The sequence below is a fragment of the Vulpes lagopus genome, chromosome 15 (genome assembly GCF_018345385.1).
Source record: "Vulpes lagopus strain Blue_001 chromosome 15, ASM1834538v1, whole genome shotgun sequence".
NCBI lineage: Eukaryota > Metazoa > Chordata > Mammalia > Carnivora > Canidae > Vulpes > Vulpes lagopus.
Window position 1 is genome coordinate 21,954,049 of NC_054838.1, and position 25,781 is coordinate 21,979,829.

A 25,781-nucleotide genomic window follows, 5' to 3' on the forward strand; every position below is an offset into this window, starting at 1 on the left:
TTTTGTTATTATTTTTAAATTTTTATCAATTTTATGGAATTTTTTCATGTAAATGCTATTTAATTTATCACAATTTCTGGCATTTGTGATATGTGGTTGAAACTATGCTTATATTAAGTATTTATTATTGTTTCTTTTGGCTGACATTTTCTAAGATGAATGAAAGACTTTATAAATCTGCACATAGGATACCATCTTCCCCAAACATTGTACTGTGGCAATTTTGAGAGTAGAGAATAAGTTCCATTTTCTCATACTCAAGCCTCTTAATTTCTGAAGTCCAAACTTCATAGTTTATATGTGAAAGTTCTAGTTACTTTTTCTCTTATCTGCCTAGTTCTGACCCCATAAATTACAGGGTTGAGAGCAGGTGGGATGATGACATAGAAGTTGGCAAGAAGAATGTGGATGTATTGAGTAACATTTTGGCCAAATCGGTGGGTCATGAAGGAGAAAAATGCTGGAGTGTTGAAAGCCAACATTACATACACATGGGAGCTACAAGTGCTGAGTGCCTTCATTTGGACATTCCTGGAAGGGAGACAAAAGACAGCATTGAGGGTACAGACATAGGAGATGATAATGGCTATGATGTCAAACACCAAAATAGAGATAGCACATAAGCCATAGATGATGTGTACCTTTATGCTGGCACAGGACAGGCGGGCAATGCCCATGTGCTCACAGTAAGTGTGGGAGATGATTTGGTGTCCACAGAAAGGTAATCTTAAGATGAGCAGAACAAAGGGGATTGCTAGGGAAAGCTAGGGATCTCAGAAGGATGATCAATGCTATAATGGATACCACCTTGTTTGTCAACACCAGTGTGTACCGAAGAGGGTTAAAGATGGCCACATAGCGATCATAGGCGATGGCCATGAGCACAGCCGACTCCATGCCAGTACATAAATGGATGAAGAACATCTGAATGAGGCAGCCCTCAAAAGTGATTTCTCTCAAGTTGAACCAGAAAATGCCAACCATCTTGGGGATGGTGGATGTGGATAGGTCCATGTCAACAGAGGAGAGAATGGCCAAAAAGTAGAACAAAGGATGATGGAGACTATGATCAGTCTGAATCACAAAAAGAATTGTAAGATTTCCCAATAAGGCTGTCAGATATATAACACGAAATGGAAAACCAATCCACATATGCATGTCTTCCAGCCCTGGAATTCCCAGCAAGAGAAAGAAATTGGGATGGAATTGTGTGTCATTAGAAGGCACCGTGCTTCTGTAGAACTTGTACAGCTGCATAGACTAGATGTCTCCCAATGTTATTGATTTCCTACACAATGATACAAAAATATGTTTGAGGTTTTCTAATATCCCTGACCATCATGACATAACTGTGTGATTTTTTTTGAAAACTGAAGTACATGCTGTTATTATTTTATTTCAACCGAGTTTTCAGATTTATTAGATTTGTTTTCATTCATTTCTATAACATAATTAAACTTTCATTAAGGACCGATAGAATATCATGTAAATGGCTAAATATTTGGTGTACAGATTATACATCGTTACTCTTCTTTAAAGCAGTTCTAGCTTAGGAATTAAAATAATAATAAAATGTATGGTTTCTCTGGGATTTTAACGAGTACATTTTCCTTTTTCATCCCAAGCAACACCATCTCATAGTCAATTGTTATAGCCTGTGGAAGTAAAATTTACACAAAAACCTTTAAATGTGTGAAACCCTAATGGAAAAAGCAGCTAGGTCAATTCTTATACTTCTTTCTTCAGAAACATTACAATTAAGGAAGACTGTATTAAATGCAGGAAATCCAACTCATGGTGTTTATAATGCATACAACTGAGGTGACTTCACCATTATATTTTATAGTTGATTGTTGAAAATAGCAGAAGAGATAACGATGAAACCATAAGAGCAATTTGGGTCAAAGCAGCAGTAACAATCAAAGGTTGACTTTGCATTACCATGTAAAGAAATTAAATTAGAATATTTTATGTAGTGTGAACTTTTCCTTATGAAGCTGTTTTAGGAGATATTTTTAATACCTGTGTAGAAACATTCAAAACAATAATAACAAAATAGTGCCAAGCTGCATTAAAATGAATTTAGTATCTATGTGTCATTAGCATTGTTTCTATTTCACATCATAAAAAGGTGTGACTTGAATTCTTACTGGCTTCAATAGCTGTTCATGGCCACACATCTTTTGCTGTTTTTCCTACAGTTATATCCTCAGTCTGTTTGCATATATAGATACCCTATCTTTCAATTATTGAACTCCAAGTCGTACAGCCAGATCACACCTCACATTTTCCCCTCCCTCTTATAGATCTTTATTCTCACCTCTGTTCCTGGTCATATCAAGTTCTGTAGCCCGTGGTTCATTCTTTTTCTTCACAATTATGTATTTCCTGACAGTTTCACTTCTTCAACTCTCCAGATCAGATCCTTTCCCATCTCTCAGCAAAAGAAAGAAAAGTCTTTCTTTTGCTGCTATCTCTTCATTCAGTTGTGAAACCAACTGCCCCAAATTTAACCCTGACTTCTGCAACCACTTCCTTTCCAAGTGCTCTGGTTGCTGGAGCTAAACCTTGTTTTCAACACAGTGTCTAATGAAATTTTTAATGTATTCATCTTTCTAGATCTTCACCAGCCTGTGTTAATAAACACAGCTTTGTGTCAATTTGTATACATTATTTAAGAATCCAGAAAGGGGGATGCCTGGGTGGCTCAGCAGTTGAGCATCTGCCTTTGGTTCAGGGTGTGATCCCAGGTCTGGGGATCAAGTCCCATATCAGACTTCCTGGGAGGAGCCTGCTTCTCCCTCTGTCTCTCTGCCTCTCTCTGTCTCTCATGAATTAAAAAAAAAAAAAAATCCAGAATTCAGAAAGGTAGTAATTATTGACACAATTATAATGAAGAGGAGAGAAAGGCTCTGATGAATCACAAAACCACTTAGTAACCCACCCCAAAAACATCAGAATTAGGATTTGGGATTCAAATACCATACTAGTGACAATATGTCATGCTGCTTCCTAAGTACTTAACAAACTTAGTCCAAGGGCTATTTAAGAAATAATAATGTCATCGGAGTAGTATTTATAAATTTAAATTAGAGAGAGTTGATATGATAGAATTTTTCATACAGGAGAGGGAAAGTCTAGATATTAAAGGCGCATAGCTGAGATGGGCACACTAACAGAATTTTCTGGATTACATGACAACATGGTCACTTTTCACTATTTCCTTCATTATTTTTTCCTCCTTCTTTATGCCCACACTCTACTTCATTTCTCTGTGTCAGATTCCAACCACCTTTCAAAAATACCTGTTATATTTCATTAATGTTTAACATTATCATTTTTCTCATGTTTTCTAGCAAATATTTACCTTACCGTATCCTAAGAAATTGAAAGAAGTGACTTCACAGATTTACGAGCACCTCATGTTTGGCTTCATTTTTGCCAGGTGGTTATATGTGTGACAATTGACTTGCTCTTCAAGGTTATCTCAAGTTAATGCAAGCAAGAAGTAACCAAAGCTCTGCATGAGTTCCTATAAATATACACACTGAGAGAGGGTTTACACAGCAGTGATTTCTAATCCTGACTTTTCATAATAGCCTGTGGATTATTAGACACAAAAACAGATTCTAAGTTCTGACCCTGAAAATTCTGAGATATTAGGTATGGGACAGTACCTTATGATTTCTATAAATCTCCTCAAGTTAATCTGATTTAACTTATTCGACATTTGGAAACTGCTGAAGGATAAGATAATATAGATAAGCAATTATATATGAATTAGAATGTGTTTTAAAAATATAAGGGTGAATTTAATAAAACAGTGTGAATTACAATATCTTGTAGCCCGGATTTTACATGTCTTTTTCTCTCCTTTAAATTCTCAAAACAAAACATGGGCACTGATTCCATTGTGTACTATGATATTCTCAGGTTTTTTTTTTTTAATTTTTTTTATTATTATTTATTTATGATAGTCACAGAGAGAGAGAGAGAGAGGCAGAGACACAGGCAGAGGGAGAAGCAGGCTCCATGCACCGGGAGCCCGATGTGGGATTCGATCCCGGGTCTCCAGGATCGCGCCCTGGGTCAAAGGCAGGCGCCAAACCGCTGCGCCACCCAGGGATCCCTATTCTCAGGTTTTGTAGTGCTCTATCCCTTCCTCAACTAGAGTTATTTGTGAGAGAACTTTTTGCTTTACTGAAGTTGTAACTTTCAAGCACTTTTTGAAAAGTATATATTAGGAGCTCTCAAAAGAATTATGTCAAAGAAGAATGACTAGTATGTGGTAAATATAATAATAATAATAATAATAACAACAACAACAACAATAACAACATTAGGTAGCTACTAAAGATTTTCTCAGGGTTTTACTGTGTTGATGTTCTCCTTTTAGAGGCGAAAGGAGAAGAAAAAGATAAATAGAATTGACCCAGACAAGACATTTTCTGCCTTTTGGAGTTTCTAGAGGTTCAGAGATTCTTAGAACCCTACTTATTCATCAACTCTCATTCAGAAGACTTCCATGAATTTCGCAATTATTATGCAAAACTATGGTTACCAAGGAAAGGAATATTTTATTTTGTTGATCCTATTCATAGGAATAATAGTAAGTTAGGTGGTCAGATCTTTTTCAGTTAACTGGATTATGACTGTTTTGGTGACAAGGAGAAAAAATAATAAATTTACATAGAAAAGACAGTGATTGGTAGCAATGATACATACTCAAGGGCAATAATTTGGAGTCAGAAATATAGAAAGGGCTTTATGGGATTGCAGTTGGGGCCCACGTAACCAAAACTGACTTTAAGATATGTAATAATGGAAAAAGTTCAGGATTTGGAGCTAAAAAATTTTGTTTAAATCATAGCTCTTTTTCTTTCAAGCTGTCTATCAATATTCTGTAGCCCTATTTCTTTATTTCCAATAAAGAACAAAACATATGAGTAAAACAAATAGCTTTAGAACACCAGCATTATTACTGAGTAAAATCTCTGTAGTATTTCTTGGTTTAGTTGTGCATACAAACTGGTCATTTGGGCTTCCTAACAATCTTTGTCCTTTCAAGCCCCTAAATTTAACCTACCTCAAAAGCTCAGGTTTTTGGTTGGAGGGGCAGAGGCTTGTCAGGAAAGTTATGGAATTCCTGAATTTTGGAAAGTGATACTGGGATCTGCAATGTCAGCACTGTCATGTGACAATTAAATCTCTGAGTTTCTAGAATTCTCTATTCAGTGTATTCACTTTTTTTGTTTATTCTTTTGTCAGTTATTTTCTTTGATACTTTCACCAGTATATTAAAATTGTGGATACTTCATAGAACATACCGTGTTTCTGTCTCCTAGGTATATAAGGTAATTTCTGGCTAACTGATTTTCTATCTGCTTTTTAAAAAGTTTATTTATAACACTTGTAGATTACAGAAAAATGAAAATATAGGACAAAGAGCTTTCATATAAACACATACATAATTTCCCCTACTAGTAACATTTATTATAATTGATAATATTAACTAAAGTTCATATTTTATTAACATTCATATTCAGATTTCTATAGTCATACTTTATGTTCTTCTCTAATGTGATCCCATCCAGGACACCAAATTACATTTACTAGTTTTATCTAGTAGGTCTCTTAGGTTCTCTTGACTGTGACAGTTACTACAGCTTTTCTTAGTTTTGATGACTTCACAATTTTTAGAAGTACTAGTCAGGTTTTGGAGGTGCCTGGGTGGCTCAGCAATTGAGCCTCTGACTTTTGGTTTCCGTTTGGGTTCATGATCCCATAGGTGGTGGGCTTCCCAGCTTAGCCTGGAGCCCTGCTTGAAGATTCTTTCCCACTGCCCTTCCTATCACTGGGACCCATGTGCATATGCATGTGCACACTAGTGCTCAAGTACATAAATTCCTTTTTTCTTTTTAAGATTTTATTTATCTATGAAAGACAGAAAGAGGCAGAGACATAGGCAGAGAGCAGACTCCCTGCAAGGAGCCTGATGCGAGACTCCCTGGGATCAGGAGAGGACCCAGTCCCAAGACCCTGGGATCAAGACCTGAGCCAAAGGCAAATGCTCAACCACTGAGCCACCTAGGCACCCCTATTTTCTTTTTTATAAAGAAGTACTCGTCAGGTTTTTGTAAAATATCCCTAAATTGAAATTAGGCTGATTATTTCCCCCATGATTAGAACAGAGTTATATGACTGGGGAAGATCAATGAAGTAAAATACTATTTATGTTAAACCACGTCAAAGATACATACTATCAACACGGTTTATCACTGTTGATATTGAGCTTCATCACCTTGCTGAGGTCATGTTTGTCAGATTCTCTTTCTCTTCCATTTCCAAGTTTTCTCTTTAGAAGTAAGTTACAAAGTGTATGCTACAAATTAAACGGGGAATAGTTATGTTCCACCTCTTGAACATGAGGCATCCTCATATATTGCTTGGACTTTTTTTTTTTTTGCATGAGAGATAATCTATTCCACCTTTTGTTTATATATTCGCTCATTTATTTTTATCAGTATGGCCTCAAATACTTATTTTGTACTTTGTGTCGTAATCCAGTTCTACTTTATTTTGTCACGTTGATCAGCTTTGGCTATTGGGAGCTCTTTCAGTTGGCTCTTGTGTCCCTTTGACTTATACCCATAAATGTGTGTTCTTTTTTGGTAGGGGAGGGTCACTTCCTTATTTACCGAGACCATAGGATGCTACAGTCATATCCATACATCACCTGTCCAATCTTAGAAAATCTTAGAATGTGGTATTTCTCCAAGGATTACTGATACTTTTAATTGGATAATAGTATTAGAAACAAAGTTTGGGGTGTTGGATGTATTTGCTCCTGGGATGTCATTGGTTTAGACCATCTCAGCTGGCAGTGAAATACATGTGTGTATGCCAACCTGTTTGCATATGCATGTATCTGTGAACACATAGCATCTATTTATCTGTCATCTTTCTATCATCTGTCATCTACCTAGAACTAAACATAGTGATGTCTCCAATCTGTTACATGAATTATTCTAATATCCTTTCATGTTTCTCTATAAACTAATAAACTCCAAAAATGAGAAACATAGTCCTGACTACATGCCATACATTTACAAAATTATTCAATATGCATATGTAGATGCATTAGAATTGTTAATCTATAACTCCATGGGAAAAAAAATATCTAATAGAGTACAATGCTTTATGTGTAGTTCTTTTTGCCTACTCCACTCATTTCCAGAGTTACTTAGGTTAACATATTTTCTTCATCCACTTTAGTGAGTTTTTTTTTCCTACAATTTGAATGCATAGTATTTCTCATACTGAGCATTTCATCATGGAATTCCCTGAACTCCTCGATGATTTTTTAAAATTTTCAGACATTAAGATCATCTTTTGGGATTATAATTCTAAGGGTTTTGCCAAATGTATTATCAAACATCCACAATTACAGTATCATATAGAATAGTTTCACCAACCTAAAAATTTCCATGTGCTTCACATATTCAACATCTCCCCGGTCCTTCTTCTCCTGGCAACCCTGGATATTTTTGCAGTCTGTATAATTTTGCTTTTCCTCTAATGTAATTTCACTAGAATCACATTGTGATTCTTCATAGTGTGAAGCCCTGTCAGATTGGTTTCATTGACATCAGAATATGCATTTAAAATTTATCTGTGTCTTTTCATGGCTCAGCATCTTATTTCTTATTACTGCTGGATATATCCATTGTTTTAGTTATACTGTATATACCATAGTTTGGATATTCATTTACCTATTGAGGGCATTTTGGTTGTTTCCAGTTCTTTATGAATAAAGTTGCTGTAAGTATCCATGTGCAGGTTTATGCATGGACATAGTTTAGAAACCCACTGGGTAAATTCTTTAGAATGTAACTATTGGATTATATGGTAAGACTGTATTTAGCTTTGTAAGAAACTTCCAAATTTTTTTCTAAAATGACTGTGCCATTTTGCATTTCCACCAAAAATGAATGAAAAGTTCTATTATTTTCTTTGCATAGTCACCTATCTATGGTATTGCTTTATTTATTTATTTTTAACTTCAACCATTTTTAGAGGTGTGAAGTGGAATCATATTTCATTTTTTAATTTGTAATTCCTTGATGGAAAAATATACTGAGCATTTTTTCATGTCTTCCTTTTCAGTCTGTATATTGTCTTTAGGAGGTGTCTGGACAAATTTTTAGCTCAATTTTTACTTGGATTATTATTATTTTTTAAAGTTACATGTTTTATTTTTTAAATCAAATTGAGGAAATTCTTTAATCCTTGTTACCATGTGTTGTTATAAATATGTGTTTTTGTCATTTTTTTAAAAAAATATTTTTCTTCAACTATTGATATGATTAATATGATTTTTCTTCTTTAGGTTGATGTTCTAGGTTACATTGTTTGTTTTTAAACATGGAGTCAGTCTTACATACCAAGAATAAATACCATTTAGTCAATGTTGTATAGTTATTCTGTAAATTGTTAGTTTTAATTTACTAATATTTCATTGAGGATTTTTGCATCTGTTCATGAGATGTAATTTTGAGACATGGCCTATATATATGTTTGGGGGTTTTTTGTTTTGTTTTGTTTTTTGGACATCTTAACTGACTCTGGTGTTCAGGTATGTCCAGCTTCATAAAATTACTGAGTATTTTTTGTGCTTCTGTGATCTGGAAGTGATTTTAGAGAATTGACATCATTTCTTTCCTTAGTGTTTGGTAGAATTCATCAGTGAAACCCTCAGAACCTTATTTTTTTATGATTATTCATTAGTGATGCAATTTTTAAAATAAGTATATTTAGTATTCAGAACTATAAATTTTCTTCTGTGGGCTTTATATCATTTATATATATTCAGTTGACCATTGAACAACATGAGTTTAAACTGTGTGGATCCACTTAAATACAGTACAGTACTATGATAAGTTCTTTATTATAAGAATACAGTATATAATACATATAGCTTACAAAATATGTATTATTTGACAGTTTATATTATCAGTTAGACTTCAAGTCAACAGTAGGCTATTAGTAGTTAAGTCTGTGGGGTGTCAAAAGTTGTAAGTGTATTTTTGACTGTGTGGGTGTGGGAGGAGAGTGCTCCAATTCTTGTGTTGTTTGGGATCAAGAATCCAACAACACAGCGGTTAGAGGTGCTGACCCTATATATATGACTTAAAGATATTTTCAATGCTCTTGCTGCTAAACCCTGCTTAGCTTTTAGTTGTAGTGCATGCAATTTACATAAAATTAGGAGATGGTAAAAAAAAAAAAGTTAGGAGATGGTTGGAGACAATGAACATTATCAATATAAAAAACATGGTTAGGACATGAATATAAGGTAGCCATTAACATTTTAATAGAGAACATCATTACTTACAGATTAGCACATCAGAATCTTATCAATCAGACCAAATGGAAATATGTAGGAACTTTCCCTTAAAAGGTAAAATGCTGAATTTAGTTTTTTTTGATAACACCTGCTGTTAATCCTGTGTGACTTTGGAGGTAGGGGGTTCCATATTGGATGGAGATTTAAAATCAACTTATAAAAATAAATAATTTATAAATGTAAAAATATCAATCTTTATTTTGTGTATTTTATTATTAAATATTTTAAATTTGAGGTGTCCTTAAAATAAGACACAACATCCGAATTAGGGAAAACACTGGAAAGAATGCTGTTGATATTCTTTTGACAAAAGCTCAGAATGTACATCTTTCTGTCTCTGAGAGAAAAGAGCATTTAATGTACTCAAAGTGCTCACAGGAAATAAACTCTTAAGGTTCTAAATATCATATTTAGATATCCCTTGTGTCACCTTCCATTAACTCCTTTCAGAAAGTGTTTACTGAAATCTCTAGTCCATGCCCCTTACTGAAAGAATCATCCAGACTTCCAAACCCTGAAGATACATGTTCTGGTTCAGTCACTTTGCAGAGTTTTACTGTCATTTTTGTACCATCAGATGGTGAACATGCCATCAGGAAATTAGTTCCTGGCGTCCTGAGCTGTCACTTTTGTGTTCTATTTCATGATTTTTTTTTTATGTGCACAGCAGTTTTTGCTGACAACAAATTCAGGAAGAATAATAAAAATATCTTTGATCCCCAGGAGTCATGGAGGAAATATGTCCCTAAGAGATTACACAAAATGCTTGTAAGAATATCCAGCAAATTCTTGTAAACGTAGGGTACTTTGAAAATTTATTTTCCACCTCAACTTGTCTGAGATTCATCTACTTTGCAAAGCATCAGCTTCCAAAGGATGCATGTATGTTGCAGTCCACAAGAAAGAGGGCTTTGGAAAGGCAGAACTGACGCTATAGACAAAAGGTTGCCTAAATACACTTACCGCACACATACATACATACATACACACTTTACAACACACCATACACTCTCCCAAGGAAACAATCTGATTAATCATGACTCAAAACCACTGTTAGAATTCCATACATTCAAGCTTCTCTTAAAAATAAGATTTTCATTCTTTAACACAAGTATTATTTTCAGGTATGTTAACTTCATGTTTCTCCTGAAAAGGAGGTGGTGGCACATAGTGCCTACAGGTTTTATGAAGAATAAAAAAAAAAATGTTGCTAAAATGAAAGGTAAAAACTGGAGACTTTTTTTTTTTAATTGCACTAAATATCCCGGTATTGTCTTCAGATAAGTCAGACACGTTTAAGTTTTTAACTGAGAAATCTATGAAGATCTTTATAATTTTACATTCAAATTTAGTTCTTTCTTTCAGAGAAAGCAAGACAATTGACATAAACTAATTGTGCTAGCTGGAATATTATCCTATTTTCAAACACAGAGAAATTGAGACTCACAAAATCTCCATGTTTAAAAGGGAAAGGGCTCTCAGTGGGATGTTTCCCCTACTGTAATGGAACCCTATATTCAAAAGAATAAGCACTCAACACCAATACATAGAGGAAACATTAAGATTTAAAAACATAAATCATTCTCCAGAGTTTGTACCTTTAGTAGTTGTAAGATCTCTTGATATGAGGAATATTTAAAAAGATAATCAACCTAGCATTAGGGTCAAAATTAACTTCTTTCAGCTACATCCATATACTCAAGAACTAAGGAAATACGAGACTCTACTTTGAGGTGAAAGTATGGATCACACGCTCACGAATCTGCTTTGTCCTCACACCATAGATAATAGGATTGAGGGCAGGTGGGAAGACCACATAGAGATTGGCAACCAGGATGTGGACATAACGGGGAATTTTTTTGCCAAATCGGTGGGTGAGGAAGGAGAAGAGAGAAGGTGTATAGAAAACACACATGACCCCAACATGTGACCCACATGTGCTCAAAGCTTTGTGACGAGCATCTTGAGATGGGAGGCGGAAAACTGCTCGAAGGATGTAGGCATAAGAGATTCCAACTAGCGCCACATCCAAAATAAGAAAAGAAGCCACAAAGAGTCCATAAATGGCATTAACTCTAATGTTGGCACAGGCCAACTTGGCAATGCCCATGTGCTCACAGTAGGAATGGACAATAATTCGTGTCTCACAGAAGGGCAGACGATGGGTTAGGTAGATAATGGGCAACATGAGCAGGACAGGGCGCATTATAATACCCACCCCAATGCCTGCTAGCACTCGGGGTGTCAGGATGGTTGTGTAGAGGAGTGGTACACAGATAGCCACATAGCGGTCAAAAGCCATAGCCAGCAGAACGGCAGACTCCATTCCTGTAAAAGTGTGTATCAGGAACATCTGAGCCACACATGTTCCAAAACCAATTTCATGTGCATCAAACCAGAAGATACCCAACATTCGGGGCACTGAGGATGTGGAAAGGGCCAAATCTATGGCTGATAAGATGGCCAGAAAGTAGAACATAGGATCCCGCAGAGCACGATCAGACCAGATGATCAGCAAAATTGTAGCATTGCCCAACAGAGCCATTAAGTAAATGGAGCAAAAAGGCAGGGAGATCCAGCCATGGGAACCCTCAAGTCCTGGAATGCCTATAAGATAAAAGTTTTCCGGGTGGAAAGTGGAAGTATTTGTGTGGAACATCTTGCCACTGATGAGAAGAGAAATAGTTGACTACCTCTAGAAGGAAAAATAAGAGCTATAAATGCATATCTCAAAACTTTCCAGTAGAGTTATTTTTTATCTGTAGTTTTATTATTTTAAAATCTAATACTAAAACTTGAGTTCAGAGTAATATGTAGGCAAAGACTGAGCCCCCTTCAAATAGGAGGAATATTAACTTTATGAAAGGTATCCCTCTCAAATTTTGGATGATAATATCTTATATTGATTTGCTGAAACTCCATATAAAACCTGGAATGAATTTTAAAAACATGAAAGGGCTTATATTTACACTGAGATATCAATCTTCTTTGGAAACAAAATATACTTTACCTAAACACATCAACACAAAACCACAGAACAACTGAAACAAACACTTGCACACAGAATATGACAACATAATAAGAATATAAGTGTATCTAGACCTATAGAATGATAGAAAAAACAGCAGGACTTCTTAAACCAGTTTGATCAGCATCAGTTATTAATCCAAAATGAAGAACTGTGTTTCATTAATGCATCCCTCCATATTTACTCATATGCTCCCATAGACATTCTGGGCTATATCTCAGATATAGTAAAGTTGCACAAAGATGAATAGACACATTGTACTGTACCTCAGATATGAAAAGAGCCACACAAAGATAGGAGGGCAATGCAGATGGAAATCACCTCCAAGAGAGAAATGAAACCTTTTCCTCTACCGTTCTGATGGGAATTAATTTAATAAAGAATCCCAGTTTCTGTCAGTCGCCAAATTCTCAAAAATTCTCCAAGATACCCAACAATTCTCCCCACCCTTGTATGTGTGTGAGGGAGAGGTTTGGTTGAAGAATAGTGAAAAGGTGTATTCAAAGGAGAAGCTTTGAGAGAAGTAAAGATTTGTTTCCAATGACAATGATGGTGGTCAACACCAGGCTTAAGAAACCCATGCTCCTGATTCACTACACTGTAGTTGTGATTTCTCTCTCTCTCCTGTGTTCCTTCTTTTCTTTCTTCTTCCCTCTCTCCTTCCTTCCCTCCCTTGCCTTACTTCCTTCTTTACTTTCTTTCTCTCTTTCATTCTTTCTTTCCTTCTTCCTTTCTTTAGGAAAAAAAACCAAGCAGAGATAAGATAGTACTATAGAAAAATGAAGGAAAGGATAAAGAACTATAGGGCTAGAGGGAGTAAAAAAAAAAGAAGTAAAAAGGAAAGAAAAACAGAAGGAAGATAGGGAGGAAGATCATCTCAGCTCTAATTGACTCCTGAGAAAAGTGACAAAGACCAAATTTGAAGAAATATGTTATTAATGACATTTAAAAAATAGAGGCTCTCCAGTTAGTTTTAAGTCTTGCAAGACTGTACATAATGTTGTTGTTCATCTGCAGGCTGCTTTTTTCTCTGCTTCCCTCTTCGTAATCAATTTTATAAACCTACACTTAACTCTGGGCCTCTGATGAACATATTTTTAAATTATTATTATGGAAGATCATACCCTAATGCACAATTATCACTGAGAATTGAGCTCATTTATAGCACAAATTTAAGTTCTTTCTATAGAGGGTTATTTTAAAAATTTAAGTTGTCTCAGTATAATCTAGTAAGGACCTCTTTCAATCTGGTAATCTTTCTACAGTAATGAGATAGAATATATCAGCTTAATAAATTCAGTGGTAGCCTGTTCCTTAACTATTAGACAAGACTCTGATCACTATTCATTTCCATCAGGCATTTAATAGGAAACTCACCTCCAGTAGGACTAGAGCTAGAGAGCTCTGGTATATCTACTAAGGGGAATAAGGCTTTATACTACCCATATTTAGGGTCCTTGGTGGCCTGAAAACAAACCCAACTCAAATTCCCTGCATGAATCAGAACTAATCACCTGAAAGTCTCCTGAGGAAGATCTCATTCTCTGCACCTGGGATAAAGGGACTGATGGAGATGCAGACATCTCCCTCATTCCTCTCCACCTAACACGTCTTGTCAATAGACAAGAAGTCAGAGACACAAACTAATGCTACCAAATGTATTCATATGAAATATGAAATGGGGGTTCCTGGATGGCTTGGTCGGTTAAAGTTTGACTGGCTCAGGTCATGATCCTGGGGTCCTGGGACCTAGCCCCGAGTTTGGGTCCTACATTCCAGGGAGTTGGCCTCTCCCTCTCCCCCTGTCTCTCCCCCCACTTGTTGTTTATGCTCTCTCTGACTTGCCCTCTCTTTCCCTCTCAAGTAAATAAATAAAAGCTTAAAAAAAGAGAGAGAAAGATGAAATGAACAGAATCTCCTACTGGGTAAATTTTGCAACCTGGTTTTTATTAGCTATTATAGAAATGCAGATTTAGAACATTAATGAACAATATATTTATCTTCCTTCCCCACACCCATTTCTTAGCAGTCTCTATAATTTATTAATATATCATAGTTATCAAATAAAACAAAATTTCTTGTATCTTTTCTTTGTGGTGCTGGTCTTACTGGCTTTAACTAAAAGTCAATAAATTAATTTAACAGAAAAATAAAATAACATAAAATGTATTTGAAGAGACAAAATATGTGGAAGCCAAAGAAAGGATAGATGTTACCCTAATATTACAAAATACAAGTCAAAATATATTTTTCAACATAATGAATAAAAGATAAAAGTGAAATGACATTACTTAGTCATAGAAAAATATAAGAACACCACTTACCAAAGTTTCTATTAGAATGGTGATGCAGTAGGAAAATCATTGACTTGGAGATGATATACCCATTATATATATATAGGTTAAGCCCTTATATTAATAACACATTAAAATAGTGTATTGAAATTACTATAAGTTTACAAAGAAATGACAACTGAATATAAAATTATAAGAGCAAAAACTTATTCTGGCACTTAAAAGGAAAAGAAGACCTGATGAAAATAAGGATTTACCCCAAAGATTCAGATGCAATGAAACACTGGGACACCTGCACCCCGATGTTTCTAGCAGCAATGTCCACAATAGCCAAACTGTGGAAGGAGCCTCGGTGTCCATCGAAAGATGAATGGATAAAGAAGATGTGGTTTATGTATACAATGGAATATTCCTCAGCCATTAGAAACGACAAATACCCACCATTTGCTTCAACGTGGATGGAACTGGAGGGTATTATGCTGAGTGAAGTAAGTCAATCGGAGAAGGACAAACAGTGTATGTTCTCATTCGTTTGGGGAATATAAATAATAGTGAAAGGGAATATAAGGGAAGGGAGAAGAAATGTGTGGGAAATATCAGGAAGGGAGACAGACCATGAGAGACTCCTAACTCTGGGAAACGAACTAGGGGTGGTGGAAGGGGGGAGGGCGGGGGGGGGGGGGGGCCGGGTGGCGGGCACTGAGGGGGGCACTTGACGGGATGAGCACTGGGTGTTATTCTGTATGTTGGTAAATTGAACACCAATAAAAAATAAATTTATTATTAAAAAAATTTTTTTTCATCACTTTTACTTATCAGAAAAATGTGAATTCGGGGATCCCTGGGTGGCACAGCGGTTTGGCGCCTGCCTTTGGCCCGGGGCGCGATCCTGGAGACCTGGGATCGAGTCCCACGTCGGGCTCCCGGTGCATGGGGCCTGCTTCTCCCTCTGCCTGTGTCTCTGCCTCTCTCTCTCTCTGACTATCATAAATAAAGATTAAAAAAAAAATGTTTAAAATAGTTTAAAAAAATGTGAATTCAAAGGACAGTGTGACACCCAGCAACCTTTCCAGTATGGCTAAAATTAAGACTGCTAATTCTAAATATTCTTCATAATAAGGAGCTTCTATGGACCACTTTGGAAACTGGAAGTGTCTATGTATTCTAAATATTCCCTATGTAACAGCAATTACTACTAGGTAAATGTTCAAAGCAAATAAATGATTGTGTTCACCAAAATACATATGCAAAAATATTCATAGGAGTGTATTCAGAATAGTGAAAAAAAATCAAACAAGTCAAATTATTCAACAATAGTAGACTACATTATTGGGTTTATTCATTAATGAAAATACTATCTATGAAGAAATAAAACAACACATATATAAAACAATAAGAAGCAAACAAATGGAAAAAAAGAAACACAACTGAACTATTGTTATATGCAAAATGTATTAATCTAACAGAAATCTTGTAAAGATAAAACCCGACACATCAAATTGTGCTCTTAAGATTTTTACACTTGATTGTTTTTATGTGGAACTTTGGGGACAAGAAACAGGAACAAGAAAACAAAAAACAAAAAACAAAAACAAAACAAAAAAAACAAAATAAAACAAAAAACCAAGCGTTCTATCTGCATGGATTAAAAGATAAATATAAGGGGTTCCTGGGTGGCTCAGTCGGTTCAGCATCCAACTCTTGATTTAGGCTCAGGTCACGATTTCAGGGTGGTGAGATTAAGCCCCACATTGGGTTCTGTGCTGGGTGTGGAGTCTAGTTGAGATTCTCTCTCTCCATCTGCCCCTCCCCCTGCTTGTGCTCTCTCACTCTTCTCACAATAAGTAGATAACATCTTTAAAAATATATTTTAAAAACAAGAAAAAATAAGAAGGAGTGAAATGAGTATTAAACATTTCTGTCAAGCACATTTAAAATTACTTAGTATAACAAGGCAAGTATCTCTGCTCAGAAGTTCCATCTCATATACATTAGGTGCTATTCCTTTTTAATTCTTTATCTTTGCAATAATATTTTCTTCACCCGGTCATAGATCTGCTTGGTTCTGACTCCATATATGACAGGGTTGAGCATTGGTGGCACTATGACATAAAGATTGGCCAGGAGTATGTGGATATAGCGGGGAACATTTCGGCCAAAGCGATGTGTCATAAAGGAAAAGAGGGCCGGTGTATAGAAGGCAAGAATTACACAAACATGAGAACCGCACGTGCTGAGGGATTTGAGTCGGGCTTCACGGGAAGGAAGACGGAAAACAGCTCACAGTATCTGAACATAAGAAAGGGCAATGCCTATGATGTCAAATACTAGATTACAAATTGCACATAAGCCATAAATAATATTGATCTTGATGCTGGCACAAGAGAGACGAGCAAGACCCATGTGTTCACAATAGGTATGGGCAATGACACGATTCCCACAGAAGGGCAATCGCAAAATCAGAAACACAAATGGAACCACAGAAATAAATGCCCTCACTAACACACCAACACCAATCACAGAAACAACCCTGTTGGTGAGGATGGTGCTATATCGAAGTGGGTTGCAGATGGCCACGTAGCGGTCATAAGCCATTGCCAACAGGACAGCTGACTCCATACCAGTGAAGTTGTGGATAAAAAACATCTGAGTGAGACAAGCATCAAAGAGTATCTCCCTGAGACTAAACCAGAAGATTCCAAGCATCTTGGGGATGGTAGCTGTGGACAGACCCTAATCAATAGTAGCCAACATGGCTAGGAAGTAGAACATTGGTTGGTGTAGGCTGCTCTCAGCCTGGATGACAAACAGAATAGTGAGGTTTCCTAGAAGTGCAATCATGTACACAGCACAAAAGGGAAAGCCAATCCACATGTGGACTGTTTCCAGTCCTGGAATACCCAGCAACAAGAATGAAGAGGGATGAAACTGGGTGTCATTGGGAAGGGGCATCCTGCTTGGTAATGCAAAAGTCCATATTCTTACAGATGTGTGTTCACCAATCTGCAGGACACTGGGTAAAACTCTGCAACGTTTTAAACCTAGAGAAAAATAAAAACATCATACAATTGTATACATTCTCTTCTTCAGTTAACACACAATCAGAAATATACAAGTAGAAATCCATATAGAGCAATATGAAGAAGTGAATTCTCAGCAAGAAGCCTTTGGAAGAAGTACGCAGTAGATTGCAATAAAACATTTTACATAATATATTCATCTTTGTTAGCACCTTTCTTTTCTTTAATTTATAGTGGTCTCACCACTGGTAACATGCTAAGATTTTGCCTTAATACCTATTTCATTAATTACCTTCAATCATCATCAATGTAATTCACTTTCCATTTTTGGCATGTATATGGGGATATGCCAGTATCTGTAAATAGTTATTTCTATTAGTTCCATTTGGTTATATGGTAACACATAGGTGTGACTTTATTAGGTGGTTAACGAACACAGAATCATTAAAATGTAGTCTAAACTATTAAAATCAATCCATCTGTTAATATTCATTTGTTATTATTACAAAATAAGAAGTAATTGTGGTTAAAACAGCAGTAATAGCCATTCGTTAAGGTATTGCCTATTTCCAAGTTGCCACAACCTGTGCCATTATCAGCTCTAAGCTTTATAAACACATGTAGAGAAACATGGTTACCATATTTTTATATATGTATCTGAACCTAAAATAGTTCAAAACAATTGTCAAATGCTTGAAGTGCTTATAGTTACAGAAGTGCAGAGAGTAGAGAAGAAACAATTAAATCAAAATGGAAAGAGAATGGATAGTAAGGAAGTCATGCCTCAGTCATGTCAGACACACAGGTTTCCCAGGTTTCCTTTGTCCACTCACAGCTACACAATCTCTTTTTAAACTCATATCCATTGGCATAAGAGATATCAGTGTCTTCATTATAAATTTTAATAGTTTAAGATACATGACAAACATCTTGAAGAAAAGACTAGATGGCATATTCTGAGTGAGCTGAATGGATCATTTTCAAAGTTACTTAAACGGTTCTTACATATTTTCATATACCTTATTTATTGCAATTGTTAGGGTATTTTCAAAACATTTGATCATTCATTACATTTAATTGTTTTGTAGTGAAAAGTGTCTTTTTATCATTTTGTATCATTGGAGGATTCCAGAGGAGCAGTACTAAGGATGATCACAGTTTCAGTAAGACAATCAGGGTAGTTACCAGACATGGTTATATGGAAAGCAAAGCCAAGAGTGCCATGCCCATGATAAATGAGTAATAGAAGGCATAGTACACTATGGGTAAAGAAAGCTGGAACTCTAGAAAGAAATGGTAGACATTTGAAAAGAAAGGAAGCAAAAAACAATAGATCTTATTTGTAGGAGACACTGTGAAATGACCATAAGAATAAAAACTTTCGCTATTGTGTTCTGGGCAGATGATGGAATAATGAATACTCTAAAAAGGTGTGATGTGAACAACGCAAGTATAAAAAGTATGATTCAATTATGAGGGCTTAATTTTCTGTGATTTATCAATGCCAGTAAAGTACCAATGGCAGATTATCTTATTAATTTTTTTGTGTTCCTCAAGAACATCTCTGAAGCTCAGGAATGTACGCAGCAGTCTCAGAAAGCTATAAAAACCATGCTTTCCTTTTTTCATCATACCCATACATAATAGATTCTCAGTAAATAAGAAAAGTACTTTACTTTTAGGTACAGAGTTCATCATTAAAGGAAAAAAACAAGTTCCATTTCTGTTTTGTTGTTGTTAATAGAGGCGTAGATAATATGTTCTTTGTTAAAAAATAAAATAGTGGAGAGAAATAAATTAGTATGTTTCTTAACTCAGATAATTATATCTTACAATGGGGCCTCAGTAGCTAGTGAAGCAGAGAGGCAGTGTTATGAGTAGCCAAGTAGAAATAGTTGGGAGACAGAGAGAACAATGAGATTTGGTAGTTGTCTGTCTTATGTTATTACCAATTAGTGAACTGGCTAGATCGAAACTCTGATTAACTTTGTATGGTGATGGATACTAACCAGTCTTATTGAGGGGATCATTCAGCAATTATACATCATGTTGTACACCTGAAACTAATATAATGTTCTATGTTAATTATATCTAAATTCTTTTTTAAAAATTAAAAAGAAAAAAATCTGAAAAGCATCCTCTTCCCCTTTCATATATTAAAAAAACTAAAAAGGCCACAACGGATTCTACTTTTCCGATATCTTTAAAATCAGTACACTTGTCTCCATCTTAATGGGATCATTTTGGGAATTTATCACAACACAGTACTTTACAGTGCCTAAAAGCATGAGCTCCTCAGTCTGACCAATTGTGTCGAAACCCAGCTTCATAACTTATTCACTCTGTAATCAAAGGAAAGTAACAAGTACTTTTCATCTATAAAATAGAGGTAATAAAAATAAAAACCTTAAGTACGTTGTTAGTTTTAAACTGATAATTTCTTAAAACACTCTGAGCCATGTTCCAAAGATACTAGTTGTTTATCCTTCCTTAGACAGACCTGATTTTTCCAAAATGCACATTGAATGGATTCAGGCTAAAATCCAAATGCTTTCACCAGGACTAGCTGTTTTTTCCCAACATGATCCTACTCCTTCTCTAAGCATCAGTCTTAATCTTTCCACCCAACTTATCCCACATCTCTTCTCTTCCTTTCCTATCCCCCTTTCATTCCCTTCAGCCATCACTGTGAAGTAAGAATGCCCTGTGAGCTGGGATATGGGAAACTCACCACGCTGAGGACCAGGATGCAATCCTGTCTCTGTTTTATCTCACACTGCTCAGTCTTTATGAGGATGCTGCTCTTTGCTAGGAGGGGTGGGGTGGGGTGGGGGCAGTTTTCAATAGAAAATCCCCTAGAGCCAATTTTGTGAAAAACAGAAGGTCTTTGAGGATTCTAGTGGCTAATTCTGATTCAAAAAGAGAACCATTAGGGGTCCCTGATTTCTAAGGAAATAAAGGCAGAAGAGTGAGATTTAGGTCAGCAAAATGACAGAATAGGAAGACTCAGCACTCCTCCCAATACAAAAACACAGATTTAACAATCATTAACGAATGAAAAGACCTTTATGAGAGGACCAGAATTTGGATGAGAGATTACATACAGGACCCTGGCCGGGCATACAAGAAAAGACAAATTGAAAAGGAAAAGAAGAAAAGTTTCACTTTACCCACATCCTCTTTTCCCCAACCTAGTACTGTTCTGTCCCAAGGGAAATTCCCTCAGCGCATGAGTTATCTCATGGAAGAAAGAAAGGGCAAGCTGGCCCTGAGACGTGTGTGTTTGTGCGTGTGTGTGTGTATATATGTGAATGTGTGTGTGTAGACACATGTATGTGTTCATACAAACATAGTCAGTTCTCATTATTTTCAGTAGCTTGTTCTATAAAGTCACCTTGAACACTGAATTAGATAATTTGGTGCCATTGCTCTTAAAGGAAATCCAGAGTAAGTTTTCCAAGCCTCTTGTCACAACATTTTTGTCAATCAATCAATACATAACCTTTTTTTATGTGTTTCTGTGAAAAGATAGCTCCTTTAATACATAGTTATCATAGTTTAATCATAGTTCTTGATTAATCATAGTTCATAGTTAATCACAGTTCATAATTGACTATAGTTCACAGTAAATCACAGCTCATCATAGTTCATAATTAATTGTGCAGCCTTTACATGATCAAAAACCAGAAGCTCTGGAGTCCACTTGTGTTTCATTCACCAACATCTTTGTACAAGGGAGTCTCATCAGTGTTGAAACTTGTTTTCTACATAATCCTTTTCCGGAACACTTAATAAGCATTTTAAAAACTTTTCTGAAGCTTCCTAATTAGCAGAACCTGCCTAGACTCTAAGTTTAATATTGTCTATGATTTGTTGCCTTTTGAAATGTGCTGGCCAGTAGGGCTTGATTTTTTTTTTTTTCTGACTCTGGGTAATGTAAATGTAAATATCTTTGACCTTGCCACGATGTTGTCCACTACACTTTTTGTGGAGGCCGAAGAAATTAAGGCCATTCCACCTTAAATTCAGGTTAGCACAAGTACAGCCATCTCAGGCCCCTGTGAATAAGAGCTGAATTTTACATTACTTCAGTTACAGGGAAAAAACAGTTCACAGCTTACCAGTTTACAGCCCTAGAAAGCCCCATATTAGAATAAGAACAGAGCTCAAGCCAGTGGCAGGAAGCCCCAAATTAGAATGAGAACAGAGCTCAATGCCCTTGAAAGCCCCATATCTGAATGTAAACAGAATTTGAGAAATTCCTCCCCCCTTCTGGAGGTCCCCTAGACCAGCCCATAAAACTAAGCTGGAACCTACCTCTGGGTCCAAGTCCCTGCTCTGCTGTGTCAGGTACACTTGGACCCAAGCTCGAGTTTGTAAATAAACCCTCGTGCGCTTGCATCGATGTGGGCTCCTTGGTGGTTTCTCGGATTCACAATCTTGGGCACAACACTTTTATTAGTTGTCATCTCAAGAATCCATAAATTTAGCCTCTTTTTAATCTTTTCCATATTCCTATCACATGCTACCAATGTTACTTTAGTACTTTCCAGAGTGAGTTCATATACAGATAGACGAATTTCTCCTTCCTTTGAGTGGTTATATATCTTTGATTCATTAACTTTGAACTCACAATCAACAGTGCTACAACTCACACCTGAGTGAAGTTTATCCAACATGGTTATTTTCTCCATAAAGAACAGTGCAACCTTCCTGCACTTAGGAACACTAGGAAAATATTATTGTATTCTGGTGCACTCCACAAATAAGTAACAAGGTATTTACTTATTCTAGTGCACTTTAGCACTAAACTGGAGCTCCATGTTAAACAGTGGAATCAACGAAAAGCACAAAAATAAGAAAAACCTGGCATTAGGGATCCCTGGGTGGCGCAGCGGTTTGGTGCCTGCCTTTGGCCCAGGGCGCGATCACGGAGACCGAGGATCGAATCCCACATCAGGGCTCCAGGTGCATGGAGCCTGCTTCTCCCTCTGCCTCTCTCTCTCTCTCTCTCTCTCTCTCTCTCTCTCTCTCTGTGACTATCATAAATAAATAAAAATTAAAAAAAAAAAAAAAGAAAAGAAAAACCTGGCATTAAATTGAGTGTAAAAACAGTTGTTTATAGCTGAAATAAGAAGTCAGAACCTCACTTTGTTCAGCCTCAGCTAAGAATGTGATTGTCAGGCAACTCAAATTTTTCCCAGCTCTTTGCATGTCTGCAAATGACAGCTAAAGTGCCATGAGAGGGGCGCCTGGGTGACTCAGTCGGTTAAGCATTCACTTTTGACTTTGGTCATCATCTCAGGGTCCTGGGATCAAGCCCCTCCTTGGGCTCCCTCCTGAGTGGAGAGTCTGCTTTTTCCTCTCCCTTAGCCTCTCACCTCCCACTAGTGCATACTCTTTCTCTCTCTTTCAAATAAATTATTTTTAAGATAAATAAATAAATAAATAAATAGCCATAAGAATTTATTTGGGGTTACAAATAAATTTTACTGAGTAGACAAACTTATAAATATGGAATTTACATATAATAGGTCCCCACTATGTATATGTAATTTATATGACTGTACCCAAAACATACATACATAAAGACATACATAAAGAATATAAGTAAATGTGGGCAGCTCAGGTTGCTCAGGGGTTTAGCGCCACCTTCAGCCCAGGGTATAATCTTGGAGACCCAGGACTGAGTCCCAAGTCAGGCTCCCTGCATGGAGCCTGCTTCTCCCTCTGCCTGTGTCTCTGCCTCTCTCTCTCTCTCTCTCTCTCTCTCTCTCTCTCTGTGTGTGTGTTTCTCATGAATAAATAAATAAAATATTTTAAAAAAAGAATACAAGTAAATGTAAAATAATGTGATAAAATTCCAATTTAAAAATTGGTGAGGTTGACACAAAAATAATTTAGAAACTGTTCAAAGCTCTCAAAGGATCCTGGAATACATGTAAAAGCACAATCAATCTAGATGGCTGAGAGGATTGCATGTTTAGAGTTGTCAAAATTTCATTAATGTTTAGATGCAATTCAACTTTCATCAAAAACCCATTTTGATTAATTTTGTATAATTAAATAAGTTTTCTGTGAAATTTATTCTGAAAAATTACAAAAGAATAAGGCACATTGAAGAAACCTCCCCCCTTGTAAGTAGAACCATCCCTAATCCAGAGGCAGCCCATCCAGGTGCCTTCCTGAAATTTTAGCAACTAAAAGCATTCTGTTTACAATAAGAAAACCATTTCCCCCCACACCCTGATTGGAATGTCCCTGAAGGGATCCCTGGGTGGCGCAGTGGTTTGGCGCCTGCCTTTGGCCCAGGGCGCGATCCTGGAGACCCGGGATTGAATCCCACGTCAGGCTCCTGGTGCATGGAGCCTGCTTCTCCCTCTGCCTGTGTGCTCTGCCTCTCTCTCTCTCTCTGTGACTATCATAAATAAATAAAAAATAAAATAAAATTAAAAAAAAAAAAAAGGAATGTCCCTGAATAGGTTCATGTTGACCTGAGAAATCAACCTGGATGCTATGCGACTCCTGCGGTTCTTTTGTCTTTAGGCGGTTTCTTTTCTTTTGCCTTTTAAAAAATACCTGTAATTGCTAATCAGGGCTCTTTTCCTCCTCGGAGGCGGAGAGCCCGTTTGCGCAAACGTCCAATAAACCCTCTTGCTAATTGCATCTGCCTGTCTGGGGTCTGAGTCTCTGGGGCGTCCACCGGGACACGTTGGCACCCGTGAGCCAGGGTCCAACTACATGTCATAACATGCAATTTAAATTAGGATATGAAGTTTTAAAGTCTACTATGACTTGAATATTGTAAATCATAGGAATATGAAAATCAAGGAATAAAATTAAACCTAATATCAAAATGACATTATGGTTGATGTTTGTTTTTTATTTATATTTTCCTATATTAAAAATAAAAAGGCACTATTTAAAGTGAAGGAAATAGACATTCATCTATCCTTTTTTCATACATACACATGATGTATTTAAGAACAAACAATTCTGAGACTCAAGCAATACTGCTGAAAGGCAGGCTCCAGAGACAGTCCAGAAAAACTCTCCTGCCCGCCCCCCCACCTTGGATTCCCCTCTTATTAAGATGTGAGATCCAAAGACTTAGAATGAGTTCTGAACTCAAATTCAACTCCCAGTGGCCTCTTTTCTTGACATGTGGGGAGGCCATCCCCACTCTGTGCCCATGGGAGCCATAGAAATCAGGAGACATGTCTATAACTGAGCTCATTTAGAAACACTGTAAATCTTGAGAGAAGTAAAGGCTTCCTTTACTTATTCTCATCCTCACAGAAACCCTGGTACTTAAGGTAGTTTTTAGTCACACTCATTTGTATCATGAGCTAAGTGGACAATAGCCAAATAGGTTTCAGAACTCTAATCAGAGCAAACAGGTTCTAGGAAAGATATCTTGTTTAACATTTCTTAGAGCACCTGAATCCATTTGGGTTTGTGACCCCTGAGTGGATTGCTTCTGTTTTACTATGTTTGGGTTGAGATTGGGCTACAGCTTTTACTGAGAATAAATGTGTGCCTGAGGTTCTCCACTTAGTCTAGTAAATCAAAGGAAAGCTGATAAAGGAAAGGATGAGGATATAGATGTATCAGTCCTATATCTTGAGCAAATCTATGGTATTTGAGCAATGTTTCATGCTTCTCAAGTAGTCTTAAATGCATTATGCCATTTTACATTTATAAAACCTATGGAATGTTCATCTTCTATAATGTAAAGATTACAAACCTGGTAATTATACTTGGGTTTAAATTCCAGATTCTTGAATTCATAGCAGAATGGTTTTGGGGAATTTAAATTATGTTCTTAGGTGTTGGTTTTTTAAATCTGTGTTGTAAGTATAGTTATCTACCTAAAAACTCCCTTAAGCATTAAATAGGATAATGCCTACAATGTAAGTACTATATGTACCTACTGTATGTCAACTCATGTTATTTTATTTTTGTAAAGAGATGAATAGAGGCATAGAATTTATCCAGAAGAAGACACTACAAGGATTTTTTTTTCCATTTTA

The 25,781-nt window shown here is 36.4% G+C and overlaps 3 protein-coding genes across 3 annotated transcripts; all 3 read right to left on the bottom strand.

Moving 5' to 3' along the window:
• Positions 1-287: 287 nt before the first annotated feature.
• Positions 288-1,257, bottom strand: LOC121476155 (olfactory receptor 52E1-like). The gene is given in 2 exon segments (XM_041729890.1): positions 288-758; positions 760-1,257. Coding segments are annotated over 2 exon segments (969 nt in total).
• Positions 1,258-11,129: 9,872 nt separating this feature from the next.
• Positions 11,130-12,071, bottom strand: LOC121476427 (olfactory receptor 52J3-like). The gene has a single exon (XM_041730439.1). The coding sequence runs from the start codon at positions 12,063-12,065 to the stop codon at positions 11,130-11,132; it is 936 nt and encodes a 311-aa protein (XP_041586373.1). The 5' UTR covers positions 12,066-12,071.
• A 4,673-nt stretch (positions 12,072-16,744) lies between these two features.
• On the bottom strand, positions 16,745-17,680 carry LOC121476400 (olfactory receptor 52E2-like). Its single transcript, XM_041730409.1, is given in 1 exon segment — positions 16,745-17,680. A coding segment is annotated over 1 exon segment (936 nt).
• Between the last annotated feature and the right edge of the window lie 8,101 nt (positions 17,681-25,781).

Coding starts and splice junctions, on each gene's coding strand:
- LOC121476427 (XM_041730439.1), bottom strand. CDS start 12,065: ATGTTCCACACAAATACTTCCACTTTCCACCCGGAAAACTTTTATCTT.